Consider the following 21,917-nt stretch of genomic DNA (forward strand, 5'->3'; position numbering starts at 1 on the left):
ATTGGAAGGAACAGAAGAGAATGAACATGAAGATAAACTACTGTAGGGGGGAATGTAGGAATGAACAGAGTTCTTCCTGAGGGTGATCCATCACATCCTGGGACCCTGCAGGGACAGTTGAACAAAAGAAGCCCCCTCCTCTTTCATTCTTACTTTCTTTCCACATTCTTCGGTTCAGACAGGTGTTGATCTGTGCCTCTAAACAAATTAGTGTAGCCTTTGGTCAAAGACCGCCGCTGGAGTTGCTTTCACACAACTGTTGTCTGTTTGTCACTTCAAATCAGTGTCATTGTACAATCAGTGCCTTTACACTTTAAATATGCCAAGTGGATAAAGAAACATGATTTGTACAAAGAATAAACATTTTAATGCTGGATTGCGATACAGCATACTCTATATCTGGATATGATGAATCTCCTCTGAAGCACTTAATAAATGCTCAATTTAAACCTTTGATGCATACAATCACACATGTTTGATGACTGTAGAAGTCCCTGAAACACATGTCTGCTTAAAGCATTCTTGTTCATATTTAATTGTAGGTTTTATTTGAACAACTTGCATGCAAAAAGGGAGAAATCACAATCAAGTTAAATTGATCAAACACAGTATTTATTCAAACCATGCAACTGCACACAGGCTTTTAACAGCTGTGAAAAATAAATAAATAATGCATTATGAAGGCCTACACTGTAGCCTAGCTCTAGTTACAAGTTTAGGACCACCTACTCCTCTGACATTCCACTTTGATCCACACAGGCGCTCACTGTGCTCCTCTGGTAAATAGAAAGGCAGTCAAGCCTCTGCGAGCACAGGAAGTGCATTGCTGCCTGCTGCTGCAGTATTTCTCATATCACAGAAACCACTGAGAATGAATGTTTTGGATGTAATTATCACAGCCTCTTGTTGGTTTGTACCGGTGCTCTGCACAGATCTGACACCACAACCCGTCCACCTGCACTCCTCCACGTTTTAGGTTCATAAAACAGCTCCAACTATCGAAAGTGCTTACAGGCGGTGTGGAGACTGTCAACAAAGACTGAGGAAGAGCAGATGGCTAAATGTTAGGTTAAAGCTAACTCTTTATCAGCTAGAACTACCAACCATTTTCCTTGCCATTGTACAGTCTCTGGTGAACAAAATGGATGTTGATAAATAGTCCACCACTAGAACAAAGATTAGTCGAGAGCCAGACTTCATCTGTTTGCAGCTATTTCTGCCTATATTAATTAGATATAATATAGATGTATTGTTGTAGTTGTCCATGTTTCTGATATGCACCAATATTAAAACTTTCTTTTCAGAATATATTGCATGTTAGAGATTCTTTGATAATTTAAATATGGTGTCGTAACACAGTTTGTTGAGCAGAACTCCAACACAACTTTGCAGCGATTTCCCGATGTCAATGTTTCCAAACTCCAATTTGTCACAAAAACAGCAATCGTGCTTGTTGATGTGGTTGATGACAAACTTGTTCACAAAAAAGCTTGTTTTCACACGTCTTCACTAACAGAGGTGGTTATTATGGAGCATCTTTGTTTCCCCTGTCCAATATTTGCAACAACAACTTCGGCGCATCTTGCAAATGCATCATGTACAGGAAAGTTCCTCTTGTTACAGGTAGTCTGTCCCCAACCGGTCCAAATATTTTACAGTTTACACATGGTGATCTTGCTGGGGAGTCATAGTCAGGGCAGTGTGGTTTGCCTCTGGGACTTCGGCTAGGGACAAAGCTGTAGGCTAGTGAAAAATTAAGGCTAAAATTATGTATTGTGGACAAGGCATAACATCCATCTTGCATGGCCTGAATAATAATTTAGCTGGCTGGACTTAAATCAATAGTCATCCACTTGTCCCACAGCCGGCCACATGCAGCCCAGACCAACTCCAGATTTCTGAGGAAGAAGGATGGAACCCCAATGCATGTTGGGTGCATTCATGCCTGAGTTTGCAAGTTCTCCCAGTGTCAACTTAGGTTCAATCCACCAAAAGGATATGTTAAATGTTGTGATAAACTATCACATAAATCACATAAATCAAGTAAAGGGGCCTTTAGATTACTGTGTACATTTTGTGAAGGTCTCAGAGTAAACACACACCGGAAAAAAAAGACTAGTATCAATGCAGCAGGCTTTTTATTCAGGTCACAGGTAGTTATTCAGAGCTGCTCTCAGACTGACATCGCTCTCACAAGATCCCAGTCAGAATGAGCCCCAATCTCTGTAATAATTCACATTAGTCCTCTACAGAAGTTGGACTTACATGCAACCGAATTCTATTGGCCAGTTACCAATGACATGGACAGGCCAACAGTTGTCCAAGTCTCGTTCGAAGGTTGTGATACACAATGGCCCTCATGTATCAAACAAGTGTAGAAACCAGTGCAGATCTGAGCGTATATTTCACCTTACGACAGGGTTCATGTGGGATTTATCAAACGATCGCATCCCTCCAACCACAGCATGAGAATGATCGGCTGTTGATAAATGTGGCGGCTCGAAACAATCGCAATTTAAATATCACGCCCTAATATATACCTGATTCAGAAGGTTCGCCTCAAGAGTTTACAACACCGAAGGACGCAATATGGCCAAAAAGTCAGCAGAGTAGCGGAACATTAAACTCCCAGCGAGGTTTGAGTAATTAATTTATACATCGTGATATATAAAGCCTAATAATCTATAAAATATCCAAATATTGTTATTATTATGATGGAGATATATTATTCACATCTTTACATTTACTAAGAATGATGTCCTAATTAGAGGGGTGTGTGGCAGCGCTGATTGGAAATGTTTCTATCTGGTTAGAACCGCTGGTGAAGGAGACACTGACGCTCCGGGGTTCGAGCAGGATAACGGTAAATAGCAGAAGACAACAACATTTAATATCCTCGGCTAGTATTCTGTTTAAAGAAGTTCACGGTCGCAGGGTGTATTTATTTTAAATTATGTTTTAAATAAATGATGTAGTCTAAACATGTTTTGCTTTGTCACCATTAAAAATCAAAACACCACAGAGTTTTATCAGCTCCAGGCATCGATACTATAGTCTAAGATCAATTCTCCGACTCAGACGCGTGGACTTCATGCTGACTCAAATTTGCATACACAAACTGAGCTTATGCCCACTTTACGCTCACTTTCTATCGTACGCTTAAATGAGGGCCACTGTGTGTGTGTGTTGTTCTTACAGTCTTAGCTATGAGCTTCAAAGGTTAAACATGATAACTTCTGTGAGAATACCAACTGCTACAGTGCAGCAAAACACATTGGCTACTGCCTTCTTAAAATTCTTCAAATTGAACACTTTAAATAAGTAAAATTTTGATGTTTTAGCTTTTGCCATAGTTTCATTAAAGCATGTGTATTAAGATATTTAGGCAGGGTTGGAAGTAAAGTCATAATGTTGGTATCGTGACAACACTAATTCCATATTTTAAGGTGAGGCTAGACATAACAGCCACTTGTATGAATGAGACAGGAGGGCGTTAGGGCCTTTGGGTGACATGGGAGATTAGAGGAGGTCAGGGGGGCTAAGAGCGGCCTCTCCCAGCCCTGTCACATCCTGGTACTGCACTCCAGCAGGGCGCGAACCCTCCAAAGATCAGAGGGGGTCCCATGACTTACTGACCCAGTGACCACACACTAACACACAGCTCTCGTTGTCTTTGTTCATGGAAAGTGGTACATTCCAGTCTGCATTAACGCAATGGAGCACACACACTGGCAGAAAGCAGTCCTTGTGTGTTTTTCATAGACATCATACAAATCAATAATAGAGAGCTATACGATCGTTTCCCCTGGTCTCATGAAGAAGTGTTTCCACCTAATCAGCCTAAATCCCTCTCTGTCCTGAGCCCATGAGCACATATACACTCAGGTCGACAGGTAGCACTTGATGTATCTTGCTGCCAAGCCATTCTTCCATAATGGATCAGAATTTGGCAAGACATCAGTGCAGGCTGCCTGCTACTCAGACATGTCTGGAGTTGTCAGGCCCCTAAGACACACTGGATCACATGTAATGAACCAATGACAGAGCAGAGATAGAAAACTATTACTGCAGGGAATGTGTGAAAAAAATCAGTAAAGTTAAAAAGTATTCAGTATGATATCACTGGCATTAACCATCTCAAAACATCACATGTGTAGAAGTAGATGTAGCTGCTGGACCTGTTGCTCAATATGCATAATTTTCCAATGGAAGATAAAAGATTGGTGGTCTAATATTATCTACAATCCAGTCTTTGTAGGCTCTGAGTAGGAATGAGAAAATTATTAATGTAGCCTGTCATGCAGTTACAACTCCCACTGGATTTTTTATATTCATGTTATCTGATCTAGCCAACTTCATGATAGATGAGAACAAAACTTGTAAGGATGCTAATCCAACTTGGCAACAGCTGTAGCTTCAGAATGTTTAGAAGATATAATTCATGACAAAAATGACATTAAACCATTTAAGAAAGCTGAGTAATGTAACAGGATTAATGACAACTCACAGCAAGTGATCACATGCTCAGCCGGGCAGGTTGTCTGTTAAAAGTTGTAACTATGATTATCTTCTCCTTGAAACCGGTTTGTAATGTGGTCTGTGGATCATTCAGAGTAACAATTTATACGCAAGACGACTTTTTAAAATTGAATTTGTTACGGCTTCTGGCACAATAAGAATTCACATTCACTGTGTTGGTGTGGAGGTGTTGTTTCATAACTGACATGGCTGAATGACACTTGGTAATTGGAAATATATTATAGGTTACAACATTTGCCTGTAAATGCTGTGCTGTTCTTTCCTTCTCAAAACAGGCATGAAGCATTGGCAGTTAAACTTTGGACGCACTGTCCCTTTAATAGACTCCAGCGTCTGGCTAATATTCTTCTGTCAGGCAACAGGTGCTTATGAGGCAAATACTAACAGCTAGACATCTCTCCCTCACTGTGTGTGTGTGTGTGTGTGTGTGTTTGCATGTTTATGAGTCCTCAGGCACTGTGTTATTTTCAGCATTACAACATTGCCAACGGCTGCTTGGAATGTGTCTTCCAGATGTGCTTAAAGTAAGTGGAAGTTGTTATAATGTGTTTGTAGTGTGTGTGGCTGAGTGTCTGCACACTGTTGTGGCTGCAGTCGGTGGCAATATGCATTTAACCTAGCATAACTCATTGTGTGTTCACACGTGTCAATGCACATGGTGTCCTGTCTGTCAGAGAGTTTTACCTGTATGGAATGTGCAGGTTGGACATGGACATGCCCAGACTCAGCATCCCCTTGCCGTGTGTCCACAGGACAGCCTCTCATCCTCCCAGTGCAACTGGTTACCAGATCAACCCATCTCAATGGCCTGTAGCTTTTTACGCATCACTTTATATTACTGTTATAAAGTAAATAAATTGTTGTTTTTCCTGTGTTTCAATTCCCCAATTTTGCCCATTACAACATGTCTTATATCTATGGAGGTTTCCATATCGTGAGCTACACAGAAATAAAGCGACTAGGATAATAACTCTATTTCTGTGGCTGTAGGGACTAGGCCTATTAAAAGTTACGATGTGGAGTCTAAGCTGATTTTGCCCTGGGGTGGTTGGGTCGGTTGGTGGAGGAGTCCCCCACTGACTGGAGAGTCGGTGGTTCAATCCCTGACCATGACATGGCAGTCTACATGTCGAAGTATCCTTGGGCAAGATACTGAACCCCAAACTGCTCCTGATGCTGCGTTCATCGTATATTAGAGGTGGGGGAAAAAATCGATACAGCATAGTACCGCGATATTTTGCGTGGCAATATAATATCGATTCATGGCCGCCAAGTATCGATACTTTTTTGTCATAATTAATGGAAAATATGAAGTGAATTCTTTGGTACTTAAAATTAAATCAATTGCTTTTTTGATCCACTAGATGGTGCTGTTGAGTATTATTCTGGTGAGGTCAGTAGAGGTGATGGTCAGCGTGACAGAAGAAGTTGGTACAACAAAGATGGCGGCACGGGAGATAATAAATAAGGAGAGTCCCGTCCGCGTTAATGTCAAGCGTGTGGATTTATTATGGATTTTTTTTTAACAAGGAAGGGACGAATGAGATAGAAATGTCACATGGAGTTTGCAAGGAGTGCCACATGAAAATAAAAATACTCGGGGAATACAATGGACTTGCGGGCTCATCTAACTCGGCACCATCCTGAGATCGCATTAACTGATGACCGCAAAGCCAATGCTACATCAGCGCTACCGAGAAACCAGCCGACAAAACTGCCTCTCAATTCAGAATGCGCAAAGGAAATAACACAATCCATTGCTATCTTCGTGTGCAAAGACTTGACACTTGATACAACGTTGTGGAAACGATGGTTTTAGCTACATGCAAAAGACACTGGAACCAGGTATGTGACTCCGTCGCAACGTTATTTCACGGACACAGCCGTATCAAAGCAATACACAGCAGTAAAGCTTGAAGTTGAGGAAAGTTTGGGAACAGCAGATATACTTGTGTTGTGTGGACGTCGCGGGCAGTAGATTCATTATGTGACTATAACGACTCATTGTGTGACAGATGACTGGAAGCGTCTGTCTCACGTTCTTTAGACTCGAGCAGAACATGAAAGTCACACCGGAGCAAACGTTGCACTGCATGTTTGATATCAGTTCAGTTCAGTTTGACTGAATACTTTGTTGGTCAGTCTGTGGGTTTGACTCTCATTGTGGAGGAATAAAAAGACTGTCTTATTTGACAAAACAATTATTGATTTAATTTAATTTTGTGGACACAAAATGCTGTTAAATAAGTAATTTTAAACAGTAAAATCGCAATATATTGTATCGCGATACTCACCATATCGCAAAATGCTTAAAATCACAATAATATCGTATCGTGACTCAAGTATCGCAATAAAATCGTATCGTGGGGCCTCTGGTGATTCCCACCTCTATCGTGTATGGATCATTTCCTGATGGTAGCAGGTGGCACAGTTGAGTGTAGCCTCCAGAGGTGTGAATCAGCATATCGCACCCACGATACTATTTTATCCCAATACTGGAGTCACGATGCCATATTATTGCGATTTAACTGCATTTTATGTCCACAAAATTCAATTCAATCAAGAATTGAAAAAAATAAGAGATTTATATAATACGAATTCTCAGTCTATTCATCTCACTTCAGTCTTTTTATTTCTCCACAATGAGAGTCAAACCCACAGACTGACCAACAAAGTATTCAGTCAAACTGAACTGAACTGATATCAAACATGTATGGACGACAACAACTGCAACATTTTATCAAACTTTCCTCAACTTTAAGCTTCACTGCTCTGAATTTTTTTGAATGTAACATCAAAAAAGGCCTAACTTTGCATTGTTAATTTCGACAACTCCACTACGGTCTCTGGAAAAACAAAAACAGCAAAAATACTGCCAGCCCGCCGGCCATTGGAACACTAAATATTGATACTTGTTGGCCAAGAATGGATAGAATATTGCTACGCAAAATATTGTGATACTATGCTGTAACGCTTTTCCCCCACCTCTAATGAATGACTGAATGATGAATGGTGTCTGATTAATTTGGGGCCTCCCGTGTTGAGATTTAACATATATTTAACATTTATCCATGGTTTAGAGAAACCTACAATGCCAACGTTTGACATTTGAGTAGAAAAAAGCAGTGGGGAAAGTAGCGTTAGACTACGTGTTGTCGATTTAATACATTTAAAAACTCTTTTATCCCTAAAATAAGTTTCCTGCAGCTGTAGCTGGAATGTTTTTTTTTCTTTGGGAGGCAGCACGGTGGAATCATAATCCAAATTTTGCACACTTTGGGACAAAGTGGGTCTTGTATCTTGAATCTTGAATCCCATAAGCTCAAGACCATGGAAGGTCACATTTCACAAGTGACAGCGTAGATAATGGACCTACACAGTTTCATGGTAGGAATCAATGGGAGGCATGTTTAGCTATGAGTAGCCTCCATCTTTTTTTTTTTTATCTTTTCCAATGTTCAAGGACATTTGGTGTTCAGAAAGATAGAGGTAAATGAACATTATTAACACCCACACATTTGTCTTTATCACCTTTTGGGACATTACATTGACTTTCATTCAATTCCTGGTAACCAATGCTTGCATAATCCTAACACTTAAACCAAGTCTAAATTGTAATGATTTACCTTATGAGGCATTTTGTCCCCCCAGTGAAGGCGAGTCAGTATTACACACACACACACACACACACACACACACACACACACATTCACTGGAGGGAATGTGATTTTTACTAACTGAACTGGAGGCCAGTTGTTCCATGTTTTCCTTCTTGTGGAGTTTGGCCTTCTGCCAGAAGCTGCAACAACTGCAGCTCTTCACTTGCCAGTGTTTACAGACTGCAGGGACACATTAACCCCTTTCAGACATGCACTTCATGACATTAACACCACTAAAGCTATCTGAAGAGGCTAGACCTGAAACCTTTCTGTTACACTTTTAACAGGCCTCAGGTTTGATTTTAATGCTGTCACAAGATGTTAAATGTGTGCGTCTCGTCCTATGTTATGAATATCCAACCATTTGCAGCGTCGAAGCTGATAGCAATTTAATGAGAATCTCAACTTAACATCATGTCAGTCTATGGTTGTGCACTGTCAGACTCTATAAAGCATGTAAGGGCTCTTTCACAACTTAAAGTTTAGTCCATTTGAATCAAACTCTGGTGGTTAAATCCTTGCTACGGTTTGTTTGGTTGCTTGTGAACGATCCAATCGTACTCTGGTGCGGACCAAAACAACCGGTCCCAGACCACTTGCAGAGAGGGACTTGGTCCGTTTCCAAATGGACCCTAGAGCGATTTGATCATTGTGAATGTAATCCGACCAGAATCTGACACAATTAAAGGAAATTAACCAAAACACAGTGGATTGTGGGCTACCTGCGTGGTGAGATGTACACAGAGAAGATTATTAAGATGAAACTCATGAGGTAACAGTGCTAACTACCACTGAGGTAGGCTCGGTTCCATGTTGCTTTGTTTACATGTTTTGCCGTCAACTTTTCAACCAATGAGAAATAAAAGTCTGAGTAGATTTCAGCCCTCCACCTTCATACCTTCATTTTTTTAATTTGGTGGGCTTACATTTCTGCACTGTGAAAGCAAACTGGACTAAATACAAAACGAACCAAATATATCAATTTCACTCTGATTCCGTCTAACCAAATGGACTTTGGTTGTTAAAGCACCTCTACAGAATTAAAATGAAAGACAACATTTCTGAGTATATTTATTCATCAGATGATCATCATATAGGGCTTTAAATTGATTAAAAATATCAGCCTGTGACAGAACTTTGTAAATGACTGCTGTTCTCCAAAGCCTTTTTCTGTGTTTCCATACACATGTGCTGGCTTGGCTTGACTCGGTTTGACTCGGATCGCCAACCCCGAACAGCAGGGATTTATGTTTCCATGACAACAGTGTTACCAGCTAGAAAAGTGCGTCTGTCATTTGACGACACGCTGGCTTGAGCTGACTACGTTTGCTGTGTGAGTGTTTTTCTGGTAAAGAAGTTGAGCTGGTAGCAGAAGTGCAGTAAGAACTCGATCTCCCTTCCATATTAGTAGACTTTATTTTATATATAAATTATATTACGTTTTTCTATCATTTCTTGCTCATTGCTCATTCTCAAGCAACTAACTGTTTTGGTTCTGTCATATCGGAATAATAGACATTTACACAACAACAACCTCTGTCTGAATGACAAAAAGCTTGAACAGATGAAAGAAGTAGTGTTGCGTACTCCATCCATGTTTGAGTTTTGGAGATAGTAGGCTGGTCACCCATGCAGATTATATCATTGCTTAAACGCGACTGGTGACTGTCTTGGTGTATGTGAAGTTAAAAAAAGAAGAAGAAAAAATACATTAGCAGTATGGGCTGCATTCAAAATTAATTATCTAGAATAGAGCAAATCATAAACCTAGAAAAACTATGTTTTTATGATGACGTTTAACTAAACCAACTAATTATTAAAATAAAATAAAAGTAAATCACAAATAAAGCATAATGGAACAACATGAAGCAAAAAGCATAAGAAAGTGCACACGCAAGACTGTTTATACAGGCAGCGAGCTGTCATCAAACACACACTCGCACACACATTTACTGGGGGGAATGTCATTTTTACTAACTGAACTGGAGGCCAGTTGCTCCATGGTTTCCTTCTGTTAATTCATTCTTCCCTCTCACAGGAAATTTATTTTTGTGAATGTGAGAGATAAAACTGTGAATGTGAGAGGTAAAATTGTGAATGTGAGGTATTTTTGTGAATGTGAGAGGTAAAACTGAATGTGAGAGGTAAAATTGTGAATGTGAGAGGTATTTTTTGTGAATGTGAAAGGGAAGAATGAATTATGGTCCGTACGGCCCCTCATAGATCTACACGCATGTACACACACTTTCCCAGAAACTCAGACGTAGTTGTGAGGGAAGTCAGCACGGGGTGCACTAGTGTGTGTCTGTGTGCATCTCTCTCTATCAGATAGAGTTGGCATTGTGTAAGCGGAGAGGATTAGGGTCTGCACAACTGTGCGAACAGAGGGAGTGGAGCCAAATGTAGACAACACACACACACACACACACACACACACGCACACACACACACACACAGGTAGAACAGAGTGGAGACGGGGCTCACCACTGCCACCGTAATTATTTCCCCAGTGTTTGACAGGGTGCCAGCAATTACCTGATACCAGGACTCCTTATCTTTTGTATGGAGGGCAGGTTCCCACTTGTAGCCCAGCCGAGTCCACATGACCCTCCCCCCAACACACACACATACCCCTCCCCAGCCTGCCTGGAGCCTACAGAGGCTGTAAGCCAGCTGCTCAGGTAGGAACTGAGGATAGTTAGGCGTGTGATATAAGGCTGGACTGAATAAAGCTAATTTTTGTGATTTATTTTGATATTCTTTTGTTCATAAGGTGCTTTGAAGGCTTCCACTTTCTTGCTTTGTCCAACAAACAGTCTAAAACACAAATATATACATTTTTCAAGAAAATAAAAAATTTGCACACCTTACATTAGAACTAGTGACTGCTTGGTATTTTTTGCATAATAAATGACTCTTACCAACAATTTCTGGTTGATTGACTAATTGTTGCAGCACTCAGTGCAAGCTGCAGCCACATAGCCCAGACCGTGTAATGTATTTATTGGTTGTAAAACTAAACTGCTCATTGCTACCAACACATATAGCTCTCTCAATAAGTTAATGCAAATAAATTGAGCTGCCTGTTTGTCACCAAATGTCTGTCTTATCTAATCTTTTAAGAGTCTGAAAACACCTTGGAATGTCCCAGATTCGTCAATACTGAACAGTTTTTTTAAGATACTATGGTTAAGAATAGCTGCCACAAATTTATGTAGTCTTAATTAGCAACCATAAATGGTCAAATAAAAGCCAATACTCAAATATTTGCCATGGCCAACACAGACAATGATATATTTAATATACAATTCCAAAGCAAAAATTAATTAATTACAACAACAGACTCCTGTCATACTTTGTATATACTACTGATTATTTCCAAGCTCTCCGAAAACAAAAGTTAATATGGTGAACTTGTTAATAATTGAGATTGTTAATAGTTATTTAAACATCCTGTAGGAACAGAGCAACACATATTGTACTTTTGGAGTTGTTTTTGTGTCTACCTGGAGAATGCTAGCCCAATGTTCACACTCTTTTAGCTCTGTTTTTGGTCTCCACCCCCTCCTGAGGAAAATATCTGGCTCTTTAGTTGCTAAATGCTCCACTATGCTCACCAGCTAGTTTCTAAATCTGGTGACTGCTGTAGGCTGCTGATCAGATAATGTACAATGCGATTATCAGAGCTTTTTCACAGAAAACAGCCACCTGCTATGGTTGAAAAGGACAGCATAGAGAGTTCACAGTAAAGTTGTGGGATGGACAGCTGAAAATGCGCTGAAAAGCTCCATGAAGCTGAGGGGAGCTGCAGGTCCAGGTGATAAGTCTCTGTGGGTTCATGATGACGACTGACACATTTTCTGTTGTTACATTGTTATCATAAAAATATTAATTTTCACCATTAAACATTTTTTTTGTATTGCTGTAAACTACTGACAATTAAAGTCAACTCTTCCTTCAGATATCTCATATAAAGAGTAACAGGTTTATACCATTTACCATTTAAGAAATATGTGATTTTGGATTACTTGGTTTACTGAATTCACTCATCTGTAATATTAAACAGGAAAATGCACTGCTGTAACCATAGACACTTCAGCTCAAAGGCCAGCATTAGTGATAGCAGTCAACACTGCGAGTCCTATATTCACACCTAAGCTGTCTAGGCTGAGCAGTAAAAATGCACATACTTACTCTTATCTTAACTTGTTTTCCTTCTGTGTGTTTCCGTGTTTCTCACCTTTAAATGAAAGCCGTGGTGGATTACAATTTTAGTTTAGTCTTTGTAGCTCTGGCATTTGGCTCTCCTAGTGGAAGTGTGAATTAGCAGAGACCCCACGATATGTAATCCCATACTTGAGTCATGATACGATATCATTGTGATTTTAAGCATTTTGCGATATGGTGAGTATTGCAATACAATATATTGCGATTTAATTGTTTAACTGCATTTTGTGTCCACAAAATTCAATTCAATCAAGAATTGTTTTGTCAAATAAGAGAAAATTCTCAGCCTATTCATCTCACTTCAGTCTTCTTATTTCTCCACAATGAGAGTCAAACCCACAGACTGACCAACAAAGTATTCAGTCAAACTGAACTCAACTGATATCAAACATGTGGACGACAACAACTGCAACATTTTATTAAACTTTTAAAAACTTGAAGCTTCACTGCTCTGAATCAACAACTTCCCGTCACGATACCCTGACGTACATGGTGCCTATAGATTACCACTATGGCCTCCGGAAAAAACAAAATCAGCGGAAATACTGACGCTAAATAAACGCCAAACATCGATACTTGGTGGCCATGAAACGATATAATATTGCCACGCAAAATATCGCGATACTATGCTGTATCAATTTTTTCCCCACCTCTATCTCCTAGTGATGATTACATTGTACTAATTTGTGAAATTTGTTGTGATTTTAATTTCAGTAGTTTTGCAGCCCTAATTTACCAATAATAGCCTAACGGTTGCAGTTTAGTAATCATCAAAATATGTTAAAACAGTTTTCCCAACTGTGATGAATTGGTATCAAAGCACTTGAGGCACATATTTCACAAAATAATGCAGGTAGCAGCTGTGGATCACTGTAAATGACATTTTAGCTTTCACTTTGGAACTATAATTATATACCTGCCCCACTGCGACCAACCCACCCGCTCCTTCTCATGGTATGTCATGTTGCAGTGTTTGGTTTTTGTAACACAAAACCCTACTGGATGCCATGACTCCAGCTCCGACCTCAATCCACCCTTTGTGTTTGCAGCTTGGAGGAAATGTGTGTGTGTGTGTGTGTGTGTGTGTGTGTGTGTGTGTGAGAGAGAGAGAGAGAGAGAGAGAGTCTTTGTGTGTGTATGTGCTGAACAAAGGAAGGGGACACTGTTCCAATACAAAGGCAAGAGGCTAAGATCATTCAGGATCCAGAAACCAAGTAAAAGAGAGAGAGAGAGAGAGATTATATGATCTTCTGAGCAGAGACACACAGTCGTATATTGTAGAATATATGTGTCCACTGTAATAGCCATTTCATAACTATTTAACATCATTTATAATATAGCTGTTAATGAAAGCAGCAGCTGGCAGCACATGCACCCATAAAACAGCCTTTGTTTTGATGATTATGCCAATACAGTCTGCCCACTCACGGTCATGTTTAGTGGTCGACCGATACAGGTTTTCTAAGGCCAATGCCGATACCGATTATTTTGATAGTCTTAACCGATCCCCGATATGTGCTGCTGATTTATTTGGGCCGATTCTTGAAGCCGATATTGCCTTTTCTCCCTCCATTTACATGATAAAAATGACACAATGATAACAAATGTTACACAAGTCTCAATTTAAACAAAAAAATATATATATTTTTAACAAAACAAACAAAACATATTAACAGTTGGATAGCAAACAATGACAACAATGTTGTTCTAGGCCTCGAGGTGGTGGCGCCTCAGATGAGTCCACATATTTGATGTGTTTTTCTTTTTTCCGGCATCAGCTCCATGCTCACCAGTGAATGGCAGATGTTGCACAGAGCCTTGCCTGGTGTTGGCTCAGTGAAATGGGCTAATTGATCGATGAACACAAGCACGTATCATACAAGTAATAAACGCAAGTATCGGCCAGGCTGTGGCACAAACTTGTCCACAGCCTGGACACAAAAGGCCTCATCAATGGATCTAAGGTCTTAAAAAATAATTGACGAACAGGCTCAAACTTAAATGAAACTTACAATTTATTACAACTAGTATTTTTGGGCTTCAACCTCAATTTCTATGCGATTAAATTAGTTTTTCTTGCTGGGATTTCAGGACATGACGACTAAAAGAAATATGATCTGTCATTTGATCAGGTTAGTTAAACTTATTTAGGAGAAGAAAAATAAGGCAAATTAAAAATTAAAAAACATTACCCACTGTTCATTGTACAGACCATGCCTCACCAGAGGGTGGAACATGTAGTTATTTGGTATACTTGATAATCATTTTCCTCATGTTGGGATTTAAACAAAGGCTGAAACAGGAAGCTCTGGCAGTAAGAGAGGTCAAATGCTGTAAAAAAAAAAAAAATTCAGTGTGTAGAAGATAAGCAGGAGACATGTAAATGTCATATTGAATGGATGGTGGAGCAGTTTTGACAAATGGACAATTTGAGTTCATGCTGACTCCAAGAGCTTATGACGGGCTGTATGTCAAGATCTACTGGTTAGATATAAGTTACACCCGAGACACTGCATTAAAAACTTGTATTCTGTCTTCTTCCACCTGCAGCCCTGAAGAGATCCTTCGACATTGAAGATGTGGATGACATACCATCTTTCTCCTCAGCTTCACCCATCTCCACCCCTGTGTCTCCCTCATCTCCCCATTTCTTCCTCCACCAAAACAAAGCCAGCGAGGGGCGGGGAGGTGGCCAGTCCCCTTCATTAGCCTTCAACAACAACAACAACAGCCTGGGCTCCACAGGCCACCACTCACGCATCAGCCTGAGTTCCAATCCCAGTCCAGCGCTCAAGTCCCGTAGTGTCGTCAGCAGCCTGTCCTTCAACCGAGGAACCATGAACAAGTCGGCCATCCACAACAACGGTTCCTCTGTGACTAGAGCTGCATCCTTCCAGAGCAGGTTAAACCCCAATGGTTACTCCACTTTGTCCGGGCCAGGTAGTGACAATGACAGCCTTCACAGCTCCACGTCCAGCTTGGAGTACTCTGGAGGAGGTGGAGGCGCTCTCTCTTTTACTAAGCTTGGGCCATATCTCAGCCCTCCACCTCAGGGGGAGTACCACCGAACCCAGCCACAGCTCCCACAACAGCACCGAGAGGGAAGTGCCAGCTTGGGAAGCAACCCCAACCTGAAAAAGTTTTCCTCGCATGGGAGTGTTTTCCACTCCGAGATCGACCAGGGGCCAAGGATGATGCTGGGTGCTCCAGAGCCTCTTGGGGTGACCCATGGCTCCATGCCCAGCCTTGATCTCCAAATTCGTGATGGAGCTGGAGGAATGTCTTCGAGGTTGAGGTATGGCAATGCTAATGCCAACTGGAATGAGCATCTTAATGATACCAGTTCCTTTGGGCAGGAGGGCTACTCTGGCCCCAAAAACCACTACCAGCAGCAAGGATCTCAAGTCCTCAAGGCCCCCCAGACCAAGGCTAAAGAGTCTCCACGTCTCAACAAGTTTCCCTTGGATCTGGATAGCTTGGTAAGCAGCCCCTCAGCCACTTCTCCCACCAAGGCTAAAGGAGGATCCATGAGCCCCAATCCTCCCAAGCCTCCACCAAGGAACCACACCAGCCCACCATCCACTTTGGCCAGCCCTTCAGCCTCCCTTAGCAGCCTGGACAGTTCTTCTGACACCCCACCCCTTTCTCTCCACCATCCCTTTTTGCCTTTCTCCTCACATTCCCCCTCCCAGGGTTCCATCCCTGTCCCAGAGATGAGTTGCTCCCCAGTGCCCCTTTCTCCAGCCCAGAGCCCCCAGCTACAGATTCTCTCAGGGCCCCAGGTTGTTCAGGTGGTCCCCAACCTGCCTAACCCTTCCAGCTCCTCCAGCCCCTCCAGTTCCAGAGGCATTTGGTCTGTGGTGGATGGTCCAGTTGATGCTAGAGATAGTGTAGGCTCAATTTTACAGAGGATCGCTTCCTTCTCCCAGAATGTTAATGACAACAGCCCAGCAGCTATGATCCAACCTCCTACAGTCCAAAGCAATGGTGGGTTGCCATCTGACTTTGGATGTCCTGCAGAGACCACACACATGCCTACATTGAAACAGGAGAAGAAGACACAGAAAGGTAAGATGTTTTTTGTAAAGCAGTATTTAAAAAAAAACATAAACCACAAATAATTGCATGTGCTTTTTTATGCTGAGAAAAGGGGGTTGGAGGGATTTCAGTGGTGGAATCATGGGCATTAAACAGTCAGCTGTGAATGTGTGTGTATGTGTGGTATTGGTTATATAAGAGCAATATTTTGAGGAGTCAGAGTTAAAAGTGGAGTGTAGGTGATGGTTTGTTGTAAATACTGACAATCATATCTGTGGTGATTCTCCAGTGTTGATGTCCAAGAGCTGTTTATATGTGGGAACACAGCCTGGAAACAACGTGTGCATGCGTGCGTGTTTGTACGTGTGTCAAAGGTCTGTTTAACAAATGATGACAGACAGGGAACTTCTCTCTGTGTAGGAAGACAAGTCAAGGTTAGCAGATGAGCTTAGCAGCCACACCCATTGTAATGGTTTCCTGTTGAACTGAGCTTCATCACACACACACACACACACACACACTAACAAGTATGTCTTTGTGTTAAAAGCTTGTCTGACATTTTTAACAGGGGGTTTAAAGCTATTTTTAGTCCAGCTCCTCCCATCTGGCCTTTGGTCTGCTTCCTCTGATAACAAAAGCAACTTTTCTGTGTCTCAGCACCACATACAGAAAACATGTTACAATAGAAAAATCACAAAAGTTATTTAATAATTCATAATTTGGTTTTATTGGACAATGACAGGGGGAAATTGGAAGTCAGAGGATAATCAGCATCATATGTCAGACCAACAACAGTGAACACACAGTAGAAAAATGTCAACTAAACTAGAGCTTGTTAGTTTATGTTGAAGGATTTATATCACCAAGAGTGATTTTGGTAATACAAACATTCTGACAAATTTAGACTTTAGTCATACAAATGTTTATTTTTTTAAATACAACTTTGACTAATGTAGTGCTGGCAGTTTGATCATCAGATCCTTGTCAGCAGCCTTCAAATTGTTCCCCAAATGCCTGTTGTACAGAATGTTAACCATAGTCCTTTAACGTCATCCATCCAAATCAAATTTGCATCCATAGCATGTCAGTTAGATGGATTGATGGGTGTCCCACTTTGATTAAGTCTGATGAGAAGGCTGGATGTTTACATGGCATCTGTTTTGAGGTGCCTGTTGGAGCTTCCCCCTGACCTTCCCCAGTCTCATCGGGGAATTAGTCCAATATCTCTGAGCTGAAAGAGAGAAAACAGAATATCCAACTGTACTCTAAGCTCTCAATTCACATCCTAAATCTGACTCTTGTTCGGGCTCACATGACAATAACAGAGATAACAGAGGATGTGAGTGTGCATTCTGCATGGTATGTCGTCCATTCCCTACGCTAACATTCTGACCCCTGTGAGAAATTGATGATGCTTTTTTTAGGCTGGTTTGTTAGAAGAGGGAGAGCTATCATAATTATTAAATTATCATGTACCAATTCAAGTGGCAAAGAGAAATACCTGTTTAATCTTTAGAGATTTTGAAGAATCAAAAGCTGCATGAAGTGATTTTTGTGATACCAGGGAGAGGAACAATTCACATGAATACAGAACTGCTACACACCTTATTTCTAGCCCCAAGATCCCTTGTGGCTTCCTTTTTCTTAGAGATTTTTAGAATATTAATGACAACAGCCTGTCACACCTTGAATGAAAAGTTTGATATCAAAAGCATGTTTTCAAATGGGAAAACTTGAAACTTTACATAGGCTAATTCAATCCTGTCACTGCAGTAGCGGTGGCATCAGTAACATGAGAGCTTGTTCTCTCAGCAGACGTGAATTAACTCATATTCACAAAAGGATTTTGCAGCTTTTGCGAAAACAAACCGGAAACTCTCAAAGCACCTGAAAACGGTGAATTGCATCTCTAACTGATGAATCTAATTTATTATTGTTGCTCTGTATATGGTGCAAAATTGTCCCCTTTCTATTCAAATGAGTCTTGTTGCATTCAACACAAGCACAAGCACACAAGAGTGAAATTATTACATCTTAAGAGAGCTGGTGGGAAATTAAGTTTTAAGCGTTTATAAGGATGACTCAAACTCCTTTATTTTGGAATTCAGTGACAGGATGCTTCATGATGCTAATAATTTTAATAAAGGAATCGACCTTTGGCTCAGTCCGACTCTCGTGATTTCCACAGCTGTGATGCGCACATACTCTCACTGCATGAAATTGGACTGAGTGTCAGTGGTTTTATAACATGAATCCACAGAAACTGCAGCCTTTTTTTACAACTGCGAACATATGTATGTGCCATTTTTAGAATGCGCTGCTGTACCACGAGCCGCGATATATACCTTTGTATTGTAATGGGTTGTACTAACACACAACCTCTTCTGCCATTTAGGTTGAACTTGCTTTCAGCAATCCATTCTTCATGAATACGCCCCTCAGTAGCCTCACAACAGTCAGGTATACAAGTATAATACGTTTCAGAAGTATTCAGATGCACTCTCTTGTAGTCAGGTTTAGGTCTTCATTCCAACTGTTACTGTCAATAAATGTAAATTTCCAAACTTTAATATATATTCAAATAAATAGATTGTTGCACATATATTTGGACCAGGTGTCTGATGGAAGAGGTCAGCCTGATTTGCTTGAATGGAGTGTTTTGTTGCACCCTGCATGAAGATGAACTCCCATCAGTAACACAGTTTACCCTCTGCATTTGTAGTTCGACGATCAGGACACACATTTTTAACAACATTCTTTCGGAGTGCAGTGTCAGAGCTTCGGCACCTTTTTCCTCACAGCACACGTGCACGTCCCTGCTGTCATCAGCGTTCATGTTGTTAATAACAGACTAATGTGCTGTAATGGGCGTTCACAGTGAAATGATTGTTTTGGTCTATCCAGTGCTTTACTCACATCACTCGTTTCCCATAAAAAGCTTAAAAACAAAAAACGGCCCTGGGGCTTTTTCCTCTACTCCCTTCCTCTGCTCTTAGATAAACATACAGAGGAAAAGAAAATTCACATGGTGGAAGAAAGCAACACAGAAAAAGAGTGACACAAACAAAAAAGAAAACAAGCAGTTGTTCAAGATCAAACTTGCATTGAGGTGTTCTGAAGTAGAAAACAGTGTTTTATCTTATCAGTCAGGCATGACGCCCATAATCTATTGCAGTCAACGCTGTATATCATCATGTATGGAATAAAGATCAGTATTGTTCAGCCCATAGATCATTCCCCTGCTCATATCTCGCACATCTCCTCCACCTTGGGAAAGCATTCTTATCTCTCCTTCCATTTTCCACATCTCTTTGCTTCGTCAGTTCTGCATTCCTCTCTATCTTTTCCCTTAATTCTGCTGCATCCCCATGTCAACTGAACATTTAAGCTCTCCAATAGCCCTCATGATGAAATAGCACTGTCAACATCTAGAACAGCCTTATTCAGTCTTTTAGTTAGAATTGAATAGATAGATCGTATAAAAGAGTAAGGCTCTTTTATTCGATCTTTTTCCTTCCTGACCTCCTCTCTCTTTCTTGAGCGATCATGCCTGGCTTGTCTGAACTCCTTCTCCCAATCCCTTTCTTTTCCATTAAAGCTATAATGACAGTGATTTTTGATTTTTTAGTTCCTTCTCAGAAGATACTGTGTCACTCTCCCTTCTGATAAAAAGTGTGCTTTTGCATGTTGGTCATGACTTACGAAGTTGCAAGAATATGCTCATGATTCTTTCACGACTCATATTCTACTAGAGTTGGGAGAAACAATTGATACAGCATAGTATCGCTATATTTTGTTTGGCAATATTATATCGATTCATGGAGATGGTATGATATGAAACTAAAAGATCTAAGGAATCTATAGGCACCATGTGCATCAGGATATCATGTCGGGAAGTTGTCGAAATAACGCTGCAAATTTAGGCTGTTTCTATGTTTCACTCAAAAAAATCAGAGCTTCAGAGCAGTGAAGCTTAAAGTTGAGGAAAGTTGATAACGTGCTGCAGTTGTTGTCGTCCATACATGTTTGAGATCAGTTCAGTTCAGTTTGACTGAATACTTTGTTGGTCAGTTTGAGGGTTTGAAGTCAGGTATCCCATTTTACAGTTTGAAAGATTAGCACTATATGAAGCACAATCCGTTCAAATGAGTCCTCTCCTCGTCCAACAAACATTGATGTTTCCATCAACAAATTTCCATGCAAATTTTGAAGATTTGCACGACAAAAGCTTGAAAGAAACACCCAAATTGGGAAAAAAAATTTTGCAAAATGCGCACAAAAGCTTTTATGCTCGCTTGATTTGACTTTTGTCTTTTTTTAAATTAACTATACTACTAATGCCCTAAATGGGAGATGGAAATAAGTTCAGACTTAGCAAACATTTAACTCCTAACTGATCAGCTGTTTCCTCTAAGCTGTTGACTCTAATTCCTGAAGACATATTTTCTCTAAGGGTGGCCAAAGTTGTCCCATTAGCGACCTCTTTTTTTAAATATTTTTTTTCTCTCTTGCCTATCTCTTTTTCTTCTACTGTCTACTGACAGATTAGCCCACAGCAATACATTATACTGACGAAAAGTCTATTATATGTAAACTAGTTAATGGAAATGTTCCTAATTTACATTTTCTTTAATGCAACATTTCTAAATTTTGCTTCAAAATTCGATGGAAACACGGCTACAGACATCAGACCAAAACTGCTCACACCAACTCCAGAGTCAGTGGACTGGCAGAGAAAGAAAAAAATCACATTCAATGATGTCATTCAATAGTCTGAAAGCAGTGAAAACGGCAAACACAAGGCTCATGCTCCTTTGACTTAGTACTTATAAATGTTTTCTTTCTCCCAAATCCACAAATCCTCTCCAAGTGGATTTTCTCATTCTTTTCTAGTTTTCTAGCAACCACCACAACTTTTCCGACCCCTACTAGTGGGATCATAAAGAAAGTGAAGTGATATGGAGCACAGTTTTGTTGTGCTCATCCTAAAGGTCAGGAGCTTTTGGTGATACAGCATGAACAATGAGATGAAAGAAACAGCCAACCACATCTTTCTGTAAGGGAACCTCCTCTCCTCTCGCTGCTGTTTGTTGCTCTTTCAGCCCACTGGTTTGTCCTTCCCATCAGCTCAGATTGGAACCCCACTTCCTGTCCAGTTGTTTGGTTCAAGGCCCTGAAATGTGTTTCCTGCACTGAGTAAGATTAGCTCAACTTTACTGACTGTAGCCAGGACACACACACACACACACACACACACACACACACACACACACACACACACACACATACACACACAGGACGGACAGTGACTGGCAGACGAAAATGAAAAGGCTTCAGATGACTAATCAGTCAGAATGACCTCACTTTGTCTTCAAAAGAACTCAAAAACATTAAATCTTCCCTTAATGGTCACTTCCATTTTAAATACAGGGAGAAACTGAAAAGGGACAAGAA

At 40.6% G+C, this 21,917-nt stretch overlaps 1 protein-coding gene across 1 annotated transcript in view; it reads left to right on the top strand.

Annotated features, from left to right (window-relative positions):
* Positions 1-21,917, top strand: part of septin12 (septin 12) — a 76,567-nt gene that overhangs the window by 1,740 nt on the left and 52,910 nt on the right. The window contains exon 2 of the mRNA XM_059348048.1: positions 14,976-16,493. Coding sequence (XP_059204031.1) covers positions 14,976-16,493 — 1,518 coding nt within the window. The remainder of the gene's footprint in view (positions 1-14,975; positions 16,494-21,917) is intronic.

Source organism: Centropristis striata, chromosome 13 (assembly GCF_030273125.1).
Source record: "Centropristis striata isolate RG_2023a ecotype Rhode Island chromosome 13, C.striata_1.0, whole genome shotgun sequence".
Taxonomy (NCBI): domain Eukaryota; kingdom Metazoa; phylum Chordata; class Actinopteri; order Perciformes; family Serranidae; genus Centropristis; species Centropristis striata.